Below are 21,940 nucleotides of genomic sequence, written 5' to 3'. Positions count from 1 at the left end.
TTATTGCACATTCTACACATAGGAGAGACGTTTGCTTTCTCTATCCTTGCCTTCATTACATTTGTCCTTAGAGACTGGTCTTGCGCCGCAGTAATCAAGCCCTCTGTTTCCTTCTTTAGTTCTCCACTCTTTAACCAATTCCATGACTTGCTGCTGGCCACTTCCTCAGTACACCTCAAGAACCGGCCATGAAGTGGTTTGTTCCTCCAATCTTGATGTCTTTCCTCCTTCCTTTCCCTCTTGTACTCTTTCGGCCCAACTTCGTCTGCCCTCGTGTACCTTTGTGCAACTTTCAACAAGCTCTCCTCGGTCCTCCTGACATGACAATGCAAGCTTCTGCGCTCGATGTTAACACTGTCCGCCACGCTAAGCAACCCCCTTCCGCCCTCTGACCTCGGAAGATAGAGTCTACTAACATTTGACCGCGGGTGTAGCATGCCATGCATGGTCATTAGTTTTCTTGTCCTCCTGTCAGTGACATCTAGATCTTCCTTAGTCCACTCGACAATACCCGCACTGTACCTCATCAAAGACACGGCCCATGTGTTAATCGCCTTAATCATGTTCCCCCCGTTTAGTTTAGACTTCAAACATTTCTTTACACGCCTGATGTATTCTGCCTTCAGCCTTACCTTTGATTCCTTGTGAAGGACATGGTCCGATTATTATTATTATTATTATTATTATTATTATTATTATTATTATTATTATTATTATTATTATTATTATTATTATTATTATTATTATTATTATTATTATTATTATTATTATTATTATTATTATTATTATTATTATTATTATTATTATTATTATTATTATTATTATTATTATTATTATTATTATTATTATTATTATTATTATTATTATTATTATTATTATTATTATTATTATTATTATTATTATATTCTTTCAGCACACAAATTAGCATTATTGGTTGTGGTCCTGTTGAGTCTCAAGACTACACTACATGCTGGATATGGGAAGCAAAATTTAAATTCCATCAGTGACAAGCAAGAACGAAGAAAGAAGAAGTGAAAATCTGTTTCTGACAAGGGATATATAATACATTACTCATGTGAATTGAATTTTTAACAAATATTACCTGTGTAGTATATTATGGTCATGGATATGCTTTATACCTGCAACCATTTGCTGAAACATCATGAGAATTTCTCTTTCTTCTAGTTCTTGTTTTCCTTGCAAACTATTCAGGTACTGTTGCACAGTTCTGTAATGCAAAATTTATTAAAGCAAATTTTGTTAATTTAATTTTTATTTAACATGTTCAAACAACTTGTGCAAATGCAGTTCAAATGCACACATAACACCATAAAACATAAGACATAGGAAAACCTGATTAATCTCCAAAAGGAAGAAATGCCATTTTAATAATACAATTGATTGAGCTAAGCAGCACATCCCATGATGTTCAATAAACCCCCACATCAATGATCCAGCATGGGACCTTACCCTGTACATGTACTAGACAACATCAACAAAGAATTATGAATAAATATCAACAGTCCTAACAAATTTACACTGGCTAACCATGGAGGTGGGTTAACTATCCTGTATGCAGTTTTAAGTACTTTAATTAACCTATCAATGTTTTCATCAGTTTGCTCCATTATAACTCATTGAATTGTTGACGTTGTATAAACAGGTGCGCTTCCATAAAACATCTTTGTTTTGGGTTCCAATAGTTATGACAAAATCATATGGTAAAAGGTCTTTTTCAAATGCAGCTACTGTTTATTCTATGGAATAACTTGCCTGAATAACTAAGAAACGCAACACATGAAAAGTTCAGAAGTAATTTGAAAAAACATCTGTTCAGGAATTTGTAAAAATTGTTTAATTTTGGACCCATTGCACCATTTCTGTTCCTATTGTATTCTGTTCTATAAAAGCACAAAAATTCATGCAACTACTGCTAAGTGTTAAACGCTCTATAAAAAACCTCAATTATTATTATTAAGTACTGGTATGCCTTAATTAAGCTCACCCTCCATCCGCATATTCCATTTCAATCATCAAAGTTCCATCCTCCTCAAAGCTATCATAGTAACTGATGATATTAGGGTGGTCAAAAATACTCAACACACGTATCTAAAAAGAAATACAAAACAGCCACATTTTCTTGAGGTAGTGACCAATTATTAGCTGTTTCGTAGCGAAGCGCAGCAAAACAGCTCTTGTTTTTGTTAAAGTTTTTTTATAGCTGTTTCGTAACAAAGCGCAGCGAAACAGCTCTTGTTTTTGTTTTAAAAAAAAAAAATTATTTTTTTATTTGTCTGTTTCAGTACACGCATTTTTTTGCATAGTTCCTAAAGAGCAGTTGCAATGAAACTTTCAGGGATTGAAGGTTATGGTGCAATGATGATCCTGAAGCAAGGATGTCATGACGCACATCACCGGTCACGTGACGTCATCTTAAAGGTGTTTTATGTTAAATGTTTGAAAATCTATATCAAATCAGCCAATAAAGACCATAGGTTTCTGTTTGCGGGATTGGGTAGGGATAAATTAGGTCTTCATTTTGTTTCGTGTGCGTGACCTCACATGACCTCTACTTCCAGTCGAAACTGGCCAAAAACGGAAGTGCCCTGTAACTCAAAAGTGGTAAAAGTTGCTTTCCAAGGACGTAAGTGTCTAGCAAGGGTGGGCAGTTCAAAAAAATTATTGGTGATGTTACAAATTGCAACAGCGCCCTCTAGCGGCAGGTTGAAAACTCTTCAAAATGGACTTTTTGAAGATGTCTGTGGTGAAGTTTTTGTAATCACTTTAAATTTTACACACACGTTTACTGTCAGGCAGGCATCATATGTGTGAAGTTTCATATCAATGACGTCATCGGGGTCACGTGACGCGGCATTAAAAGTCCACTTTTTGAAGTCATACATGTCATATAACTGTCGAAGTAATAATGCGATTTTGTTGAAACTTTGTAGATTGTTAGATATTGGCAAGTTCTCGTGAATTGTGAAATGACGTTATGATGACGTCATCACATGGTTTGTTATGATTTTTTTCAACTTTGCACCTTTAAATAAACTGAACATTGTATAATCTTTATTCCTTTTTTAAATAGACTAGATAGGTCATAACTGCTTGAAATACAAAAAGAATTTCAAATTCAGTCGAGTAATTTGAAAATGTTATGAACGAAACAGCTCTGCATTTATGCACAAATGCAATCATGTCTAGTTGGTTTTTTTTTTGTTCTGATTAATCCTCAAATGCCCTCTACATGTAGATTGTATATTGCTTAAGTATTTGAGAAAGGTGTGGGTGATAATTTCATAGTTTTGCACCCTCCTTTCTTGTTTCAGCGCTGATGGATAATGTCATAGTTTTGCACCCTCCTTTCTTGTTTCAGCGCTGATGGATAATGTCATAGTTTTGCACCCTCCTTTCTTGTTTCAGCGCTGATGGATAATTTCATAGTTTTGCACCCTCCTTTCTTGTTTCAGCGCTGATGGATCATCCAAAAAATGTTTATACACAAGCACAATATCTGAAAGAGGATAGGATTTAAAACATTAAGTAACATTATGGTTTTTTACCATTGGAAAGATCATGGGCAGATTGCACCAAGCGGTCTTAAACTGGTCTATGCATTATAGTTGACTAACTTGAGACTCGCTTAGACAGTCTTTAATTTTAGACCGATCCAAATAGTGCGGTCTATACTGTAATTATACATCTACATCTATGGTGGTACTCATCATAGAGTACTCATCATAGAAGAAACCCGCGCTACGTGAGGGTCCTGCGATACGCAAGGGTTCCGCTAGAATTTCTGCGCTGTTTGTATTTCACAAAGCACTAAGATTGATCTTAACTTTGTATGGTTTAAAATATTTAAAACATACCAGAACTGCTAAGTTAATGGCAAAATCCTAACCTTTACATGTACTTGTGGTGTTACTGTAAATTATTTAAGTAATAGGGAGTGCTACAAACTAATTTGACAGGAATACCTCATTGAGAGCCATTTGTCGTTCAGAAGCGGTCAAATCCAGCATATTTATCTCTTTCAAAATTACTAGTGAGTCGTCATCTTTCTTCCTGTACAAAACTGCTGCCCCATAAGCTCCTGATGAAAAATAGAACAAAAGATTTTTCCTCATGAACAAAAAATATATCACTATCAATTGAAGGAACTGTGGTTTACAAAGAGAAGCTAAAACTTGTTTTATGGGAAAAAAATAGAAAGTATTATCAAGATTGTTACATTTTACTGTTTAATAAGGGAATCAATGTGTAGTGAAGAGGTTTTCAACTAGTGGTTTAAGCCCAACGAGGCCTGGTTCTTGATAATGTTACCGAGACGAAGTCGAGGTAAATTATCAAGAACCAGGTCTCGGCGGGTGTAAACCACTAGTTGAAAACCGATTCAACACACTTTGATTCCCATTCATAAATACCTTTTCAGTCAAAAAACATCAACACTTTTGGTCAAAAAGTAAACTTAATGCAAATAATTCTAATTGTTCAATGATTTCTTTCAACACAACACCCCTCCAGCTATGAAATTGTAATGCCCTCGGCCCGATCGGGTTAACAACTCCTTAAAAGGGAATGATGTGCGCGTCGCGCGTATTGCGTGATGAGGCAAAACTGTCCCGGCCGTTGCTCTCGACCAATAGGAATGAAGAAACTGTCTTATAATCACAGGTGCAAGCTTGCGTGTCATGCCCATGTTTCAACACTTTTTACTGGTCATAAACAAAGGTTTATACACACCCACGGTATTTACGAATAACTGTTTATACTTGCCCTGTTTGGATGCTTAATAAAGTAAAATAAAATCAAATAAAAAAAAGACTACTATTACTTATTATAACCAGAGATGAGACTCTGAAAAAAATGAGAAAGACTGAAATTTGTTCGTCGCAGGAGATTAACTTGATAACTAAATTTTCTTGGCTGAATATATCACTTTTGGTTCAAGTGACGCGTATCCCCGACTATAGTATTTTGCACACACGTTAGCAATGGACACAGGAGCTCGTTCACGTCGTAGAAAAATGGATACTGTTTTGCAGGTTTTTAGTTGTCTTTTTGTCCCAGATCAAAAACATTTTGCACAGAATGGCTTTCACTGGTATTGTGCTTGACATAGATGAAAAATTGTATAGCAAAACAATGAGAAAATGTATTGTATAAAACACGGGGTCTCTATTAGCCATGCTCAAGGTTGTCGCATTATTTGCTCCGAAAAGACGCCGCTGTAAACCCACCCGTATACCCTGTGCGTGGTGCATGCGATCACACCGCATGACCCACCCGTATACACACTGTCACATCGTACGACTACTGTCCACACAAGTCATCCGCACTCACTAATCGCATGCGGAGGCTGTCAGGCCAACAGCCTTGTCGGGTCTGTAACTTCCGGGTTTAATGTGTTTCTTTAAAACAAATTTAGTGGACAAAAATGGGGGGCTCTCGGATATGCTAGTATGCAGCTCATGAATATGTATATCTTTCGTCAGACCTATCAGACAACACAGGAGGCAAATGAATTCATTTTGACGTCCAATCACGCACTTCCCTTATCACGACCTTTGGACCCTATCATGCATGCTGAGCGTCCTTGTCCGTGGTGGTGGTGGTGTGTGATGTAAACATGTCTCGTCTTTCGCGGGCATTGTGGTAATGAGCTGACCGTGGGAACGCTTCGCTTATTATAGTAATGAGGTCAGTGGCTTCAACACAGACCCTACAAGGCTTTCGGCCTAACGGCCGACGCATGCGGATAGTGTACGGGGGCATCATGTTGTGCGATGTTACGCACAGTGAATACGGGTGGGTTATACATCAGCGGCGGTCTTTTTTCGGAGTGAATAATTCGACTGCCTTGAGCAAGGCTAGGTCTCTATCGGTCATGATTGTTCGGAAAAACACTCATCATGAATGCCAGGGCCCTCAAGTGACACATACCTATTGTTGGAATACTACTTTATGTGAGGAGGCACACGTGTTGAAGTTGGTAGTAAAATACTCCATCTTATGATCACCTCATGGTGGCGGCGGAAAAAGCTACAGCTGTTATTTCAAACTCATAATTTCGGCCTAGTGATCGATCAGCGATCACAATCGACCATCAGCTCCAGAATAGAACACTATAAAACTTGTCGACTCTAGGCCAGAGATTGTCCACCGATCACCAATAACTTTGATTTAGAAGACCGACAGCAAATACGTGTCGCGAGGAGCAGTCCAGACTGCGTGCTGTGAACAGCGAATGTCAACGCTGCACATAGCATTCACCAAAGCCAACAGTGTGCCATCGCATTGACCCCGTACCATTCAGAGGTCTATGGTATGCACTATGAACAAGCCTACTGCTGACTATCCAGACTCGCAGTATAACAACGAGCACAATCCAAATACCATGACGAGAAGTAAAAAAGCACATTGGTCTATGCCAGTGAATGCAAGGAAAAGCATTGACAAACGTCTTACAGCACTCGACTAGGAGACCAGAGAATAGTGGGCCAATACTAGAGCACTTATTTGGCCGATCACAGGACAGGGATGTAGTAGAGGTGGATGAAGCAAGACCCACCATTTCCCTTGGATTCAAGACCCAACAACAAGGAGAACCGGCCGCAGAGCAGCCAAGAGTGTGAAGACAGTTGGTGAACTTTATTGAATAATAAATTATTGCCATCAGATTCGCCACACCGAACAAAAACACGAGCAGAAACAAAGTGAACCCCTAGATGTATTTGTCGCGAGGTGCCTCGAAAAAGGCCAAACCCTGCGATTTCAAGCCTTGCGAGCTCACTGAACACGTGCTAGAGCTGGTGGTTGCATCAATGCCCTTTGAAGCTTTCTAGAAAGACCTCCTTGACAAACTGAACAGATTAACTCTTGATGTGCTTTTTAGCGAGGGACGCTAATACAAAACTGTGGCGGCAAGCCAAAATGCCTTCAGACTCTAGACAATGCTGCTAGCAATACCGCTGTAGATGCCATACGCCAGCCAAAAAGAGCTTGCTCCGAATGCGGCCTCTCCCATCCGCCACCCAGATGCCCAGCATATAATGACAATGGCAAATCTTGCGGCGCAAAGGGCCACTGGGTAAAATATTGCAGGAAGACTAAGCACAAGCAACGCCAAAACAGGTCCCCCACATGACCTAGCAGCAAATCACAAAAGCGCAGCTGGTCAACATTGCGCGACCCAATACCAAGCACGGGGTACCGTACCAATAGGAAGGTGGACCTTGTGACCGATGACAACGATGCCACTGCTGAACAAGCTTTGGAAGACAACCCAGTCAATCTTAGTGATGACCCCTCAGAGGGAGTGTTTCACTCCATCACTGTGTCAGATGTGACGGCCACTGACACTAAATAGAACACGAGCCATTCATGCACAACCATTGATATTATGAATCCAGACCTGCCTGGAGTGAAGCAACGCTTGCAGATTGACAATGAGCCATCCACAACCATTGATATCATGCGTCAAGACCTGCCAGGAGTGAAGCAACGCTTGAAGGTACACAATGAGCCATTCACAACCATTGATATCATGCGTCAAGACCTGCCTAAGGTGAAGCAACACTTGATGATAGACAATGAGCCATTCACAACCATTGATATCAAGCATCCAGACCTGCCTGGAGTGAAGCAATGCTTGAACATTGACAATGAGCCGTCACAACCATTGATATCGTGCATCCAGACCTGCCAGGAGTGAAGCAAAGCTTGAAGTTTGACAATGAGCCATTCACAACCATTGATATCATGCGTCCAGACCTACCTGGAGTGTAGCAACGCTTGAAGTTTGACAATGAGCCATTCACAACCATTAATATCGTGCGTCCAGACCTGCCTGGAGTGAAGCAACGCTTGAAGTTTGACAATGAGCCATTCACAACCATTGATATCATGCGTCCAGACCTACCTGGAGTGAAGCAACGCTTGAAGTTTGACAATGAGCCATTCACAACCATTAATATCATGCGTCCAGACCTGCCTGGAGTGAAGCAACGCTTGAAGTTTGACAATGAGCCATTCACAACCATTGATATCATGCGTCCAGACCGGCCAGGAGTGAAGCAACGCTTGAAGATTGACAATGAGCCATTCACAACCATTGATATCATGCGTCCAGACCTACCTGGAGTGAAGCAACGCTTGAAGATTGACAATGAGCCATTCACAACCATTGATATCATGCATGCAGACCTGCCTGGAGTGAAGCAACGCTTGAAGTTTGACAATGAGCCATTCACAACCATTGATATCATGCGTCCAGACCTGCCAGGAGTGAAGCAACGCTTGAAGATTGACAATGAGCCATTCACAACCATTGATATCATGCGTCCAGACCTACCTGGAGTGAAGCAACGCTTGAAGATTGACAATGAGCCATTCACAACCATTGATATCATGCGTCCAGACCTGCCTGGAGTGAAGCAACGCTTCAAGATTGACAATGAGCCATTCACAACCATTGATATCATGCGCCCAGACCTGCCTGGAGTGAAGCAACGCTTGAAGATTGACAATGAGCCGTCATAACCATTGATATCATGCGTCCAGACCTGCCTGGAGTGAAGCAACGCTTGAAGTTTGACAATGAGCCATTCACAACCATTGATATCATGCGTCCAGACCTGCCAGGAGTGAAGCAACGCTTGAAGTTTGACAATGAGCCATTCACAACCATTGATATCATGCGTCCAGACCTGCCAGGAGTGAAGCAACGCTTCAAGATTGACAATGAGCCATTCACAACCATTGATATCATGCGTCCAGACCTGCCTGGAGTGAAGCAACGCTTGAAGATTGACAATGAACCATTCACAACCATTGATATCATGCGCCCAGACCTGCCTGGAGTGAAGCAACGCTTGAAGATTGACAATGAGCCGTAATAACCATTGATATCATGCGTCCAGACCTGCCTGGAGTGAAGCAACGCTTGAAGTTTGACAATGAGCCATTCACAACCATTGATATCATGCGTCCAGACCTGCCTGGAGTGAAGCAACGCTTGAAGTTTGACAATGAGCCGTCATAACCATTGATATCATGCATCCAGACCTGCCTGGAGTGAAGCAACGCTTGAAGTTTGACAATGAGCCATTCACAACCATTGATATCATGCGTCCAGACCTGCCTGTAACCAACGCCTTCGGATCATCCACTCGTTACTAAACTTCTTGTCTCAATACATTGTATTAAGATCAGTAAGTTGACTTGCTCTATACCGAACTTCTTGTCTCAATAAAGTGGATTAAGATCAGTAAGTTGTCTTGCTTGTTTGAATTACAGTGTCAATTTGATTGTTCACACCATAACACAAAATTGCTAATTTTGGCACATTTGATTTGTGACTTTGTCTCATTCTCATTAACGTGGTCAAGTCCAGCAACATGTAATCTTTGCGATTGTGGTATCATTTTAAAGAGGAACAGTTCAGCTTTGCATTGATATATACCATATACAAAGAGAGTATTAACTAATAACAAATATACTGGATTGAAAAAAGTTTCCTTACTTTTTGTGAGCAGTTTATATTAAATTAAAGGCACCTGGAAATAGGATTTTTTTTTCTTTTAAACATAAGAGTATATGTTTATTAACAATAAAACAATTTTTTGAGTAATTGTTTGTCACGATTTATATGTTAAAAAAATTAATTAAGTGCTTGGAGGGTTGACTCCGCCTACCCCTTTTGTGACGTAGTAAAAGGAAGACTTTGCCTCGATCAAACATAGACCCCCCTCGATGCGTAGATAAACACACGTGCAAAAGTACATGTAATTCTAAGACGTGAGTTTGTACGCTGCGAAAAAGGTTTTTATTCTGGCATTTTTCCGGCAATGCCGACCAGGTGTAATGCTGCTGGATGCAGCAAAAACAACTAAAGATGGGGTCAGTCTTCATCTGTTTCCTGCAGATCCCAAGTATAGGCGGTTGTGGGCTGCGAAAGTCAGATTAACTAGAGCAAAGTGGTCCGGTCCGACGTCTTTTTCAGCGCTATGCAGCGAACACTTCGAGCCGTCCGCTATGCAGCGAACACTTCGAGCCGTCGTGCTTCGAATCCGGGATACACCACTCATTTGACATGACGAGAAGAGCCATTCTTAAACACGACGCCGTCCCAACAATTTTTCCAGCTAGTGGGAAGTCGAAGAAGGTATCTGAAAGACATGACGAACCCATTTGCTCAACGTGAAAAAATTTGGGTAAGTTTGAACTTTGAGGGTATGTTTTTAGCTTTTGCCAAAGGACACGATTTTTGGTTGGTACCGCATGCGATTCACCGTGCGTGCAGGTCCTATGTGACCATCCGCACATTATACAGCAGCCATAGTGCATGCGTGCAGTCTGCTCTGTGGCCGTATTTCTATAATAATACGTAGGCAGACCAACATCTTACAACCCATTTAAAGTAAATCTATGGAATAGAAGTTGTGTTTGTGTTACAAAGAGTACCCAGACCCTTTAAATAAATTTTAAATGTATTATACCAACCTTTTCCTACAGTGCGAATGCGTTCAAAACCTGCTAAGGTTTGTGGCTGTGGACTCCAATTTTTCAGTTTGTCAGTCTTGAAGTACATATCTCCTACACACCTGCAATTTAACAACAAAATACACCTCTTCCTATTGGTACAAAAGCAAACACTTTAAATATGGCCATTCATTGACAGATAAGAGATGGTCAACAAAATCCTGTCCACACTTTATTCCGTTTTCCGTGTAAAATTCTCTGCCCACAGTAAAAGACTTACATAAAGAACAACTACTAAATGCCTTTTCCGTAGAACACTAGTTCCATTGAGTGGTAGTACAGTATACTCCACCACAGTTCCTCTGATGCTATTAAACTATCCTCAGCTACTGGCTGGAATTACTTTTATTTGTAAGCTTGTTTATCAATGCAGCTATCAGACAATACTTCTGGAGGGACAATCCCATGTGTCTGTGACTATCTCCAGGTTTGTTCTAGGGAACTTCCTACAAAGTCTTATGACATAATTCATATTACTAGATGTGTATCCATAAGTTAACTTCTAATTATGAAAAAAACCAAATTGATAACAAATAGTTGTACAACTCACTATTATAACAGTCTGAAGAGATGGTCTGAGAGAGAGCTTTGGCAGACCAAGACTAAGGTTTATTGGCGCAAACAGAAAAAAGACAAATTATGACCGCCATGTCGCAGGTTTTGAGGCTAAAACTAGGGAGGTTGATGTAGAATTAAATTTGTAGCAGAATAAACTAGTGAAACGTTAACCAAGATATCTTATTTGATGATACTGTACTGTTCAAGACTATAATTGTATCAAATTCAAATTTGCTTCCCTGAAACTTTATTATATAAATGTGAGTTAACAATAGATTAAACTCAAATTAGTTTCAATGTTGTATTGAATAGTGATGTAATTACTCAACTGTGCGTTAAAAAAAAAACTTACTTGTAAAATTTTCCATTTGCACTTGTACATGTAGTCAGAACAATATCTGTTCCAAGTATTTCCTTAGAAATGCCAACAGGAATCTGGGGGGAAAACAATGATAAATTACAAACAATTGTTCAGAAATCATGCAACTTGAGGACTGACACAGAACATACAAATTATACTAGCATTCGTGTATTTTCATGTATGACTGAGGAAAAGCACTTCAAGATCGAGACATGTTACCTTCAGATCGGTAGACTTGATTTCAAGTCTGAGACTGCGCAGAATTCCCCTGCTGAACTTGCCGTCACACACTCAAACTCACATCTCAGACTTGACCATCTTGTGTTATACTGAATACTCATTTATTCACAGCCAACATTTGCATTTAACAACACAGTGCAAGAGAGATGACCAATCAGGAGACCACAAATATCTGTTGGCTGCCAAATGGCTGTCTATTCCAAATAGGATATAATCGCGTCAGCATTTTCTATAAAGTTGAGCCATTGCTGTACGTACAGTTTGCTATATATATATAATTTATATACAAAATAATACAAGATCTAATCGCGAAATAATGAAAAATAAACAGACAAAGAACCTGATCTTGACTAGAAGAAAAATTGTGATTTCTTTCATTTGAATGAAATGATCCAAAGAATTTCCTAATATTTTTTACGTATTTTGAATGAACAAATCTAGAATCTCTTGTTTTATGTGTTTCAAAACTGTAAGTTGATCACTGCGCAGTAAAGATTAGTAGCACAAGCTTAAATGTTGTCTTTCTGTGCTATTTGCTGTGGTGCAAATGGTTATGTCCATTTTATTGACGGCCTCAGAGATTCTGACCAATCAGAGTGTTCCGTCCACCTTTAGACTAATTCGCCATAGGGTGTGTACGAACTGTTGACAATGGTTCCAAGTCTGTGCCCGTAGGCAAATGATGGAGGTTAATCTGCAAGAGGGCGCTATTTCAGGCAATAATGTGTTGGCTATTGGGTAGACTAAAAGCCACGATCACAGACTTGGAATCAAGTCTATCAGATTGGGGGCTTTGGACTATAAAACGTGTTTGTTCTGAAATGAGTTTAGTTGGAAAGATGTTTCAAAAGAGGATTTGAGGCATTGCATGGTGAGGTATCAATTGGCCCTATATAATTGGTGTGTCAAATATGTGTATAATGTGTGTATCTACTTGCCAGGTACAGTTTGTTCTTTAAGAACTGTCTTGACGATGACAATGACTAGAGCAAGCTAGTCGAAACGCTGAGACCAATTTAAGAACTGACTCCGCGGTAGTACAGTAAATCACGATCCTATAAGCTAAAGTAGTAGTCCCACCCTAATTTCTATACCATCCGCCTGGGTAATACAAATGTAGTTAACTAGAACAGCAAAGCTGCCATGGCAAGCTGCTAATAATGACCACATAGAACCAATGACTGACAGAAAAACCAATCATTTGATCTACTGATGGTCATAGGGGTAGGGATGTTGACAAGTTTGAATTTATGACATTTGAGATTTTTATTGCTTTAGCTCATTCAACTGGAACCAGTGATCTTTGAGTTTTATCTTTTTCATATTATAGTAGCAATATTTGATTAACGTTTTGCACTCTTTAGTGATGCACTCTTTAAGTTTTATCGTTTCATATGCATCTTTATGCAAAAAGTAATACTTGATTTAGGTTTCAAGTCAGGAAATAAGGAGTTATGCCTATTCAATTCAGTTTGTTTCTTTTAAATCCAGATGTCCATTTTTGAGCCTGAAAAAAAACTTTAACATATTTGTTATTCCAAAAACTTTAACATTTTTTTTATCCCAAAAAACTTCAACATTATTTGAAAACATATCTGGAAATTACCAAAAAATGACTGGCAATTGTATATTATAACACTCTCACTTGGGCTTGATCATACAAAACAACTCAACTCAAAGACTTAAACTTAAACCAAAAACGGACGGACGAGGACCGGCGGACGGACAGACGTCTGGACGGAAATTGGTATTACATAGGCTTGCACTGCTCTGCATCTTGCCAAAAATAGCAGGACAGTTCTTTTCAGAACTGAGAAGTCTCCTGAACCCCCGATTAGCTACTCTGCAGTAGAATGAAGCAAGACAGTTCTCTAAGAAAAAACTCTACCTGCCAAGTAGATACACACATGGTGTTACCTCAAACCAAATAAAAGAATATAATGATACACAAAATTATACATTGAAATTGTGTGGTCATTTCCTTTTACTTCTTTAACTACATGTATCAGCCTAATGCTACTCTCACACTGGGGAGAATATACGGTAGCGAATGTGCTTACGAACGGAACTATTTAACAATCGCTCAAACTTCGCAACATTCGCCGTGTCTTCATAAGCGTTGGTAACATATTCACTACGTTCACAAGTCATTCTCAACCTCCTTACGAAGATCGATCAATTTATGCTGCTCTCACCAGGCGAATCTGCAAGCGCATATGCTAACGGAAGGAAATATTTGACAATCGCTCAAGCTTCGCAACATTGCCGTGTCTTCGTAAGCGTTGGTAACAAATTCGGAGCGTTCACAAATTATTCCCCACCTCATTACGAAGATCGGTCAATTTAGAAACCGGTTTCTAAAGTTCAGCGAATGTTGCGAAGACAGTCACTCGCCGTCGATTTTTGTAAGCATTGGTAATGTTGGTAAAGCGGGCGTTAGCGTTGGCAACATTTATAAAGGCATTGGCACGCGTTGGTAAGCATTCGTTAGGCCCTATATGTTCGTAAGATATTGGTAAAGGAGTGGGCTGACGGAGGACGATCGAGGGGTGAGACCAAGATGAAAATATTCACCATCCAACCGCCATTTTGGACGCATTCAACGCGAAATTCAAATATTCATCTTCGCAAGAAATTTCGACACTCTGTGAAAACAGCAATACGAAGCGCTTCCTCAATTTCAGCGAATGTTGTGAAGACAGTAATTTTATTCGCCATCAGTTTTGGTAAGAATTGGTAAGCCATTGGTACTGTTGGTAAATTGTGCGTATTATGCGTAAGATATTGGTAAGAAGAGGTTTAAGGATGACCGAGAACATATTCACCATCAAATCGCAACTTTTGTGCGAATTCATGGCAAATTTCAAATATTCATATTCGCAAGAATATTCGCTCAAGTGTGAGAGTAGCATAAGGTCCCACATTTTACAGAACCAAATCGTTGACCCGTTGTTTTATTGAGAACAAGAGCTGACCAATTACATTTATACACATTGTATATGTTTTTATAGTCTTCTAGGACTATATAATAAAAGTTTTTTTGATTTTGCTAAGGTCCCGTAATTTAAAATAAAACTTGACTTTTAAAGTTTAGCACCTTAAGATGCTCCTGGACACAAATAGCACTGATCAAGGCTTTAGGAAGAGGGTGAACAACTAAAATCCTAATGGGGATTAGGTTGGCTGAGTGGGTTCTTTCCCTGCATTTTACCTAGATGTGGACCCCCCAACAAATCCCACCTGAGCATTGTATTTGGATTTGGGCTACTAAAATGTACATTTAGAATTGCACGATGGTTTCGGATGTTAAATGAATAAGATATGTTCAGAGTAACCTTGTAAAAGACTACATTTCCATGCATGTACCTCAAACCCACCATCTAAATCTAACCCCCCAACAAAGGCATTTCAGTTTGGGGTTTCTTTATCCATGTTTTGTGGAACACTTCAACTATGACATTACCCACTTGACGGCTGTATGTATTCCCACACAGTTTTCACAGACAGGGGTGTGGAGAGCTGGTAACCACATTTTTAATGGTTCATGGAATGCTGTTGATTGATGGTATACAGACTCGATAAATGATTTTTGTGGTATGAAGTCAACAGAATGGTGATGTCTGAACATTCCTTTGTACATGTTGTATGGCATTATGTCTAATTTGCACTGTTCAAACAGAGAAGAAAAGGTACACAAGTTCATGTATGAAATCTCCCTTTCTGTAAGCATATTACCCAGATCCATACCTTCCTTTTATCTATGGATTATGAAAGATTAATTAGGCTGTCACAAATCTTCACTGTTTTACCAAAGGGTAAACTTAGCTTCTTCAGCCAAAGTTTCATGTTTGGAGAAATGAAGAAAATACTGGTCTGTCTTCCAGTTTTCTGTAAATATTGTTGCCGTAAACAGTTCTTGCATACTAACAATTTATTGCCATTTGTATAAATTAGAAAACAAGGAACAATGAAATCCTTTCGTTTTGCTTACTCTAATCTTGACTGTCTTCCTGATGTACATTGGTGATGTGCTGATCCCCAATAACTCTCATATTAGTCAGGGTTTGCCCCGACTAATTGTTTTTGGGTGACTAGCCAGAGAACCATTTAGTTTGTCACTTTGATGCCCCTTCAGCTTTTTCAATGGTCCATATTTAATATTAAATAGGGATGCGTTTCCGCACTAAACAAAGCAAGTCGGACCACTTTCAGTGTATTTTAATGGTCTTCTGGGCCCAATTTCATAGAGCTGCTTAACGGTCGATTTTGTGCTTATTGGGCGCACCTAGCACATTTTTCATTTCATAGCCTTGGTTAAGCAAGGGTTTTTGCTTAAAGCGGTAAGCAAACAAAGTGCAACATCATTGCAAACGTTGTGCCGGCGCAGCGGTGTGTATTGTACGTGTTTGAATGGTAGGTGTAGCGACCCAAATGAGTGTCTAAAATGCTTCAGAAATTATCGTACAATGTATTATCTTCTTGTTTACTTTCAAGTTAGTGTGTAAACCTTTCATGGGGCACTTTCAACCATTAAACAATAATACATATCAGACACAGAAGGTGATGACTTGTTTTTATCGCCACTCCGCATTCATTTCGCCCGCCATTTTGTCTTCTTTTTTTTTTTTCTTTTTGCTGAAGCAAACATCTAAAATGTTGCGTGCGCAGTTTGTTTACGTGCTGAAGATAGCAACCGCTCTTGAAATAGGTTTACGCTTAAGCAATTTTTGATGCTACGTTTAAATGTCCTTACCGTTAAGCAGACCTATGCAAATCCTTCACAACATAATTGCAATACGTTGTTTAATGTGGCGTGCAGCGGTGTGTATTTTACGTGTGTTTGTATGGTAGGTGTAGCGAAGTAAACGAGTCTCTAAAATGCTTCAGAAATGTTGTACAATGTATTATCTTCTTATTTACTCTCAAGTTAGTGTGTAAACCTTTCAATGGGCGCGCCCGGGCGCTGTGAACCATTACAAATAGTACTTGTAAGACAGAGAGGGCGATAATTTGTTTTTATCGCCACTCTGCATTTATATCGCCCGCCATTTTGTCAGTAGGGGGCCTACCTTCTTCTTTTTTGCTAAAGCAAACGATCTAAAATCTTGTGCGTGCTGTTTGTTTACGTGCTTAAAGTCGTGAAATATATGTACGTTCCTCCATGAAGCAACTATTTTTGCTACGCTAAGCCCAAAAAATTGCTAACCGTTAAGCCGCTCTAGGAAATTGGGCCCTTATCAGGTGTCTCAACTGGCATTTGGCCAGTGGAACACTGTGAGAGTGCTGCTATTTCTACAATGGTAGCAAAACACCTTGGCAAAAATGTTGATGTGGCTGAAAACATTCTAAATGTGTTTTTAAACAAAAAAATGTTGAAAAAGGGTGATTTTTTAAAGAATTGGCCCTTTGTGAAAACAGTGCCAGATTGGTTTCCTTGTATGTGACGCATGTCTAAAATTCCAGCATGCATGCCTGATGGACATGGCCTACATTTACAACCAGATACTTCCACACATAATCAGGGGCCATATTTGAGCTTCTGATGGTTCCCATCTCTTTCGCGCGTTAATCACATTACTGATCTTTGAGCCCATTGACTCTTTTAAATAATGGTCTGTTCAGCGCCTTCACTGGGGTCAAAGGAGGCAAATGATTGGACGATAGCTGTTCTTTGTGCATTAAAACATGCGCATGAGCTCAGCGTCCATGTAGCATGTCCCTGTAAACAAGACCACATATGGACAAATGAGTTTATACGTGCGCACCCATTACATGCGCGCACTCAAAATTGATACATTTTCAGCACGCGTATATGCGCAAGTGCGCGAATTTGCAATGAAACTAACATGGATATAAATAAGCATGCGATACAGTGCAACGCGCAAGGTTTACACAATGTATGCTGATTTAGGGGCCACTTATTTATCGCTATTTTCCAAAGTCGGTCTTAATACCGACCGTTAACACTCCCCCACGTGATTGGGTTTTGACCAATCAGAGACTTGAAACCGCCCAAGGTATTTATTAATGTAATGTAATAACACCTACCTCCATTATCCTCTCTAAGGATGGCCCTAAATGTCCAATATCAGATGGTCGGAGAGCACTACAGGCAAGAAGATCTATCCTTGTATCCAAATCTTGTGAACAAAAACTTTTCAGTGACTTCAGAAAGTTTACCACTGAATTCTGTTCACCAATATTGCTCGGTGTCAGGGTCTGAAAAAAAAACCAGTGAGTGATAGTGAAGGTACCTTTCAGTGAATTAAAAAAAAATTAACTATGAAAAACTAAACAATTTCTCACTTGTTATACACACATGTACCGGTAAAGTTTTCTTTTCAGAACCAGTGATTCCATTGGATACAATGTCATTGGATAAGCTTTGGTATGTTTTGGTTGTCCAAGATGGTGTTTGTGCAGCTGACAAACATCACCTCGTGCCAAATCAAAACACAGATATGGAAAGTATGCATAGTTGCATGTTTATAGGATTTGAGGCATGTGCATGTCCTTGCATTTAATGTAGGTGAAGATGGACGGGGATCGACCTAGGCTAGAGGTACCCTGTCATCAGACCTATTGCAGACAACACAGGAGAGGAAGCAAATATTATTCATTTTAAAGTCCAAACACGCGCTCCCTTGTCATGACCATTGTACCCCATCATGCTTGCTGAGCGTCCGCGGTGATGCGATGTAAACATGACATCTGCCACTTAGGGCATTATGGTAATGAGTTGACCGTAATGGGAATTCTTTTTTTCGAGTGCATTATAGTATTAAATGGGTTATTTGACCTCAACACAGAACCGTCAAGGCTTTGACCTCGGTAAGTACTCGCATACAGCTTACGCACACAATGATACTGCACACACAGCTTGGACAAGTAGTAGCTTTGTCAGGAGTAGGATAGGCATGTACAACTGTGACGGGCAAAATCATCATCACAACATTGTCAGTTGAACTGTGACGGGAGGGAGTGGTCAGCACAACTTCAGAAGGCATAAAAAAAATGCTCTTAACAAGTTCAGTTATCTTACAGTATTCTACACAGACTTATTTTTAGGGCGGCATGGCGTAATCAAAATGGCGCCCATCGATACAACGTAATCAAAATGGCGCCCATACATGTATGTATATAATGCCATCGGACGTGAAACCAACAAATGCTTGAGATAATCCTTTTCTTTAAAAATATAGTTATAAATCCATGGCCCGACGAGGCTAGCAGATTGACATCAATTTAAAAAAAAACTAATTAAAAACGTACAATTTGTTACCTTTGGGATCTCGTTGGCGCATCATGTGACGCGCACCTGAACCTGTGACGCGCACCTGAACCTTTGACGAGCAGTGCCCTCATGCCATTTTCAACGCCTCATAACTCAGCGCGCCTATAAGATCCCATGAATTAAACAAGTTCTAATGAAAGAGCTTGCATTCCTAAAACAAATTTAAGTGTAAAATGGGATCTCGTTGGCGCAGAGAGATAATAGAGGTCAAAGTTCAAATTTTACCAATATATTGCGTTTTCGCAGCTCCGTAACTTTGCGCGCCAAGGTTTCAAAATTAGTTTTACTTTTGTTGGGATGACCTAGGCGCACATTTTTGTGTTTACAGGGAATGTACTATTCGTTTCACGAAGGCTTTTAGGCCGAAACTTTGATAAATGATAACTCCCAAACCGAAAGCGTCAGCAAACTAATATTTTTGATTTATTCGTTTGGTATGATGATGTATCACTCTAACTTTTTAGAAGAAGATCTGAGAACCCATGAATCACCACTTGGTACATTCTTACAGGCAGGGACTCAAGCAGGGCGGGTAATTCGTTGGCAGGGTGGCCTAAACTTTGGGAGGGCGGCGAAATATGCGTGTGGAGTACACTGTCTTACCTCTCTGTAATCTCCATTGGTGTAAAATAGAACACTTCCTGGCTTGGTATGGAGAATGCATGCTATACTTCTCACTTTGATTCCATTCAAGGCAAGAGTTATTTGATTGAAAATTGCCTCAAATGAACCACTCTCATATTTGTACTGCACTAATTTTACATTAGGAAGAAGAGCGTTTGCAACAATGTTGTGATTTTTTATCTTATTTGAAAGGAGCACCAGCCTCTCCACTTCAGTAGAATCTGATTTAGCATGACAGCCTGAAAAACTATCCATTTGCACTTCTGTTCCATCTTGTTGGGTTACATTGGTTCCATGGTAACTTCTAGATGCAAGGTCTGCCTCAGATAAGGTCCTTTTTGTAAGTTCATCCGATTTATCCGTCTTTTCAGATACAGCCACAGTCTCTGGAACACTTCTTGTTGACATTTTATTACCCTGTTCATAAAAGAAACAATCATACAATCAGATAAAATCTGTTTCCAAATATTATCACTGTTTAATAAAGTCAACAGTAAAAAGAAAAAGTAAAAAAGAGAGACACTACATCTATAGAGAAACCCTCATGATATAGTGTGAACAAAGCATTTGTCATTCATCTTTACAACTTGAGTCCTTCCTTCAAAACATGTGCTGTGTAGATGGAGAGCCAGAATATCTATAATGCCATTATGACCGCTTGAGCCTCTTTAAGGCAACTGTGCTAAAACAGTGTCTAATGCGATGAGTAGTCTAAAAAAGAGAACAATTTTTAGCTTCAAAGCCTCTATCAATTGCGAGGAGGTTGATACAGACTCAAACAAGTGCTATTTCCTTAAAGTGAAATTTCCAATCAGCTTTTGGACAAAAAATGTTCACGTTCAACACTCTGATCAATGCAGTCGTTGACTTGAGCTGAGCAGGTACAGATAGTAACAATAGGTAGCAGTGTTTGAGGCTGTGCTTCCAGTTGGGGTTTACAGGGTTGTGAGTTCTATATTCATCAGGTCAGTTTTAAATAGAAGTGATTTAATAGTTGAGTGAAACATTCAAGAATGGTTGGGACAATAAATATACAAATTTTGAGTTGTTTTTCTGAAGAGAAAGTCATGGTGCTGTCTCCCAGATCTCAAATCCTTAAAAAAATCACAAAAGAAACTGACAGTTAAAGTTATAGTTCGACCAGTGGGATGGATCAGGACAATTCTTGCGCATAAAATGTTGCAAAATATTATACGGGGTGAGGTTGGTATTTGGAGGGACCGGTGGTCATTATCATTTTGAAGAATTGGCTTGGAAAAGATATAGTAAAAATCGGTATGCAATTATATTTTGTCTTTTGATAAATTGTTGATAAGGTGCTGAGTTGAGGCCCAAATGTCGTCTGCTCTCTTTTGTTCTCCAACTAGTATGAAGCTCAATTTTGGGCATTAATGCCAGAGTTGAGTTTTAGTATTGGGGAAGGATGTACATTTGCAATAATCATATTTGGCACTATCGTTTCGTGGAGTCTTACAGAGCAGATTTATGTGTTTTTGTTAATATTTAAAGGGACACATTGCCTTCAAGTTGGGCGCTGTTGGGCGTTTTTGGGCAATAACAAGAGTTTGATGAAAAATGAAAATGGTCAGAAAGATGTTTAAAAAGTAGAACATAATGATCCACACAAACGTGCCTTATATACCCCGTTCACACATAGACGCCCCTTTTACTACGATGGAAAAGTGGCCGAGAGCATGACCAATTGTGGGTCAACTGTGGGAGGATCTCCATGAACATGTTTGGTCGGGGTGGGATCTCCTAGGTCGGGAAGCTGCAAGCTGTCTCTGCGCTTATTTTGAACTTATATCTTCAAAATAAGCGTATTTGGGTCGTGGCTAACAATAAGCGGGACAAAAGTCGTAGTGGGATTGCCATTATCGTACAAGCGTGGAAGCAGCGTGGTGAGATCTCTGTGGTTGGAATTGGTCTTAAATTTGTCAGTAATCAGAGTACCGCAAGACTGTGCAAGCTCCACCGGTGACAGAAGCTCTGCTGTTTACTCACGGTCTGTATTTTTGTCAGGCTTAATCATGCTGAGAATGATTAGGTTATGCTCAAACATTTAGAAAATGATTAATTTTTGGTATAAATCACTTATGCATTATTATGCCAAAAATTAAATGAGTCTAAGAAACATCATCCAACCTCAAAATTTCAAAATAAAATTATCATCTGCTAGATTGAGTTTCATTCTCCTTTAGTCACTAGATAGATCACGTGATGTGGTTGCTATTTGGGATTCTATGGTGTGCCAATATGGGGGGAAAATTAAAACATTTTAAGTGAAAATGAAAACAATTTTGTTTTTGTTATTA

The 21,940-nt window shown here is 39.5% G+C and overlaps 1 protein-coding gene across 2 annotated transcripts in view; it reads right to left on the bottom strand.

Annotated features, from left to right (window-relative positions):
- Positions 1 to 21,940, bottom strand: part of LOC117287883 (serine/threonine-protein kinase Nek8-like) — a 77,917-nt gene that overhangs the window by 54,886 nt on the left and 1,091 nt on the right. The window contains exons 2-8 of one of the 2 annotated variants that reach the window (XM_033768477.1): positions 19,605 to 20,042; positions 17,756 to 17,926; positions 11,459 to 11,541; positions 10,510 to 10,610; positions 3,984 to 4,099; positions 2,006 to 2,109; positions 1,103 to 1,228 (exon numbers count right to left, since the gene is read on the bottom strand). In XM_033768477.1, the coding sequence (XP_033624368.1) occupies positions 1,103 to 1,228; positions 2,006 to 2,109; positions 3,984 to 4,099; positions 10,510 to 10,610; positions 11,459 to 11,541; positions 17,756 to 17,926; positions 19,605 to 20,033 (1,130 nt within the window). In that variant the 5' untranslated portion in view covers positions 20,034 to 20,042. Of the gene's footprint in view, positions 1 to 1,102; positions 1,229 to 2,005; positions 2,110 to 3,983; positions 4,100 to 10,509; positions 10,611 to 10,768; positions 10,838 to 11,458; positions 11,542 to 17,755; positions 17,927 to 19,604; positions 20,043 to 21,940 lie in introns of those variants that run through there. The other variant, XM_033768478.1, reaches the window with a different exon arrangement.

The sequence above is a fragment of the Asterias rubens genome, chromosome 3 (assembly GCF_902459465.1).
Source record: "Asterias rubens chromosome 3, eAstRub1.3, whole genome shotgun sequence".
NCBI lineage: Eukaryota > Metazoa > Echinodermata > Asteroidea > Forcipulatida > Asteriidae > Asterias > Asterias rubens.
The sequence above is the reverse complement of the archived record's forward strand: the minus strand, read 5'-3'. Positions and strand labels throughout refer to the sequence as shown.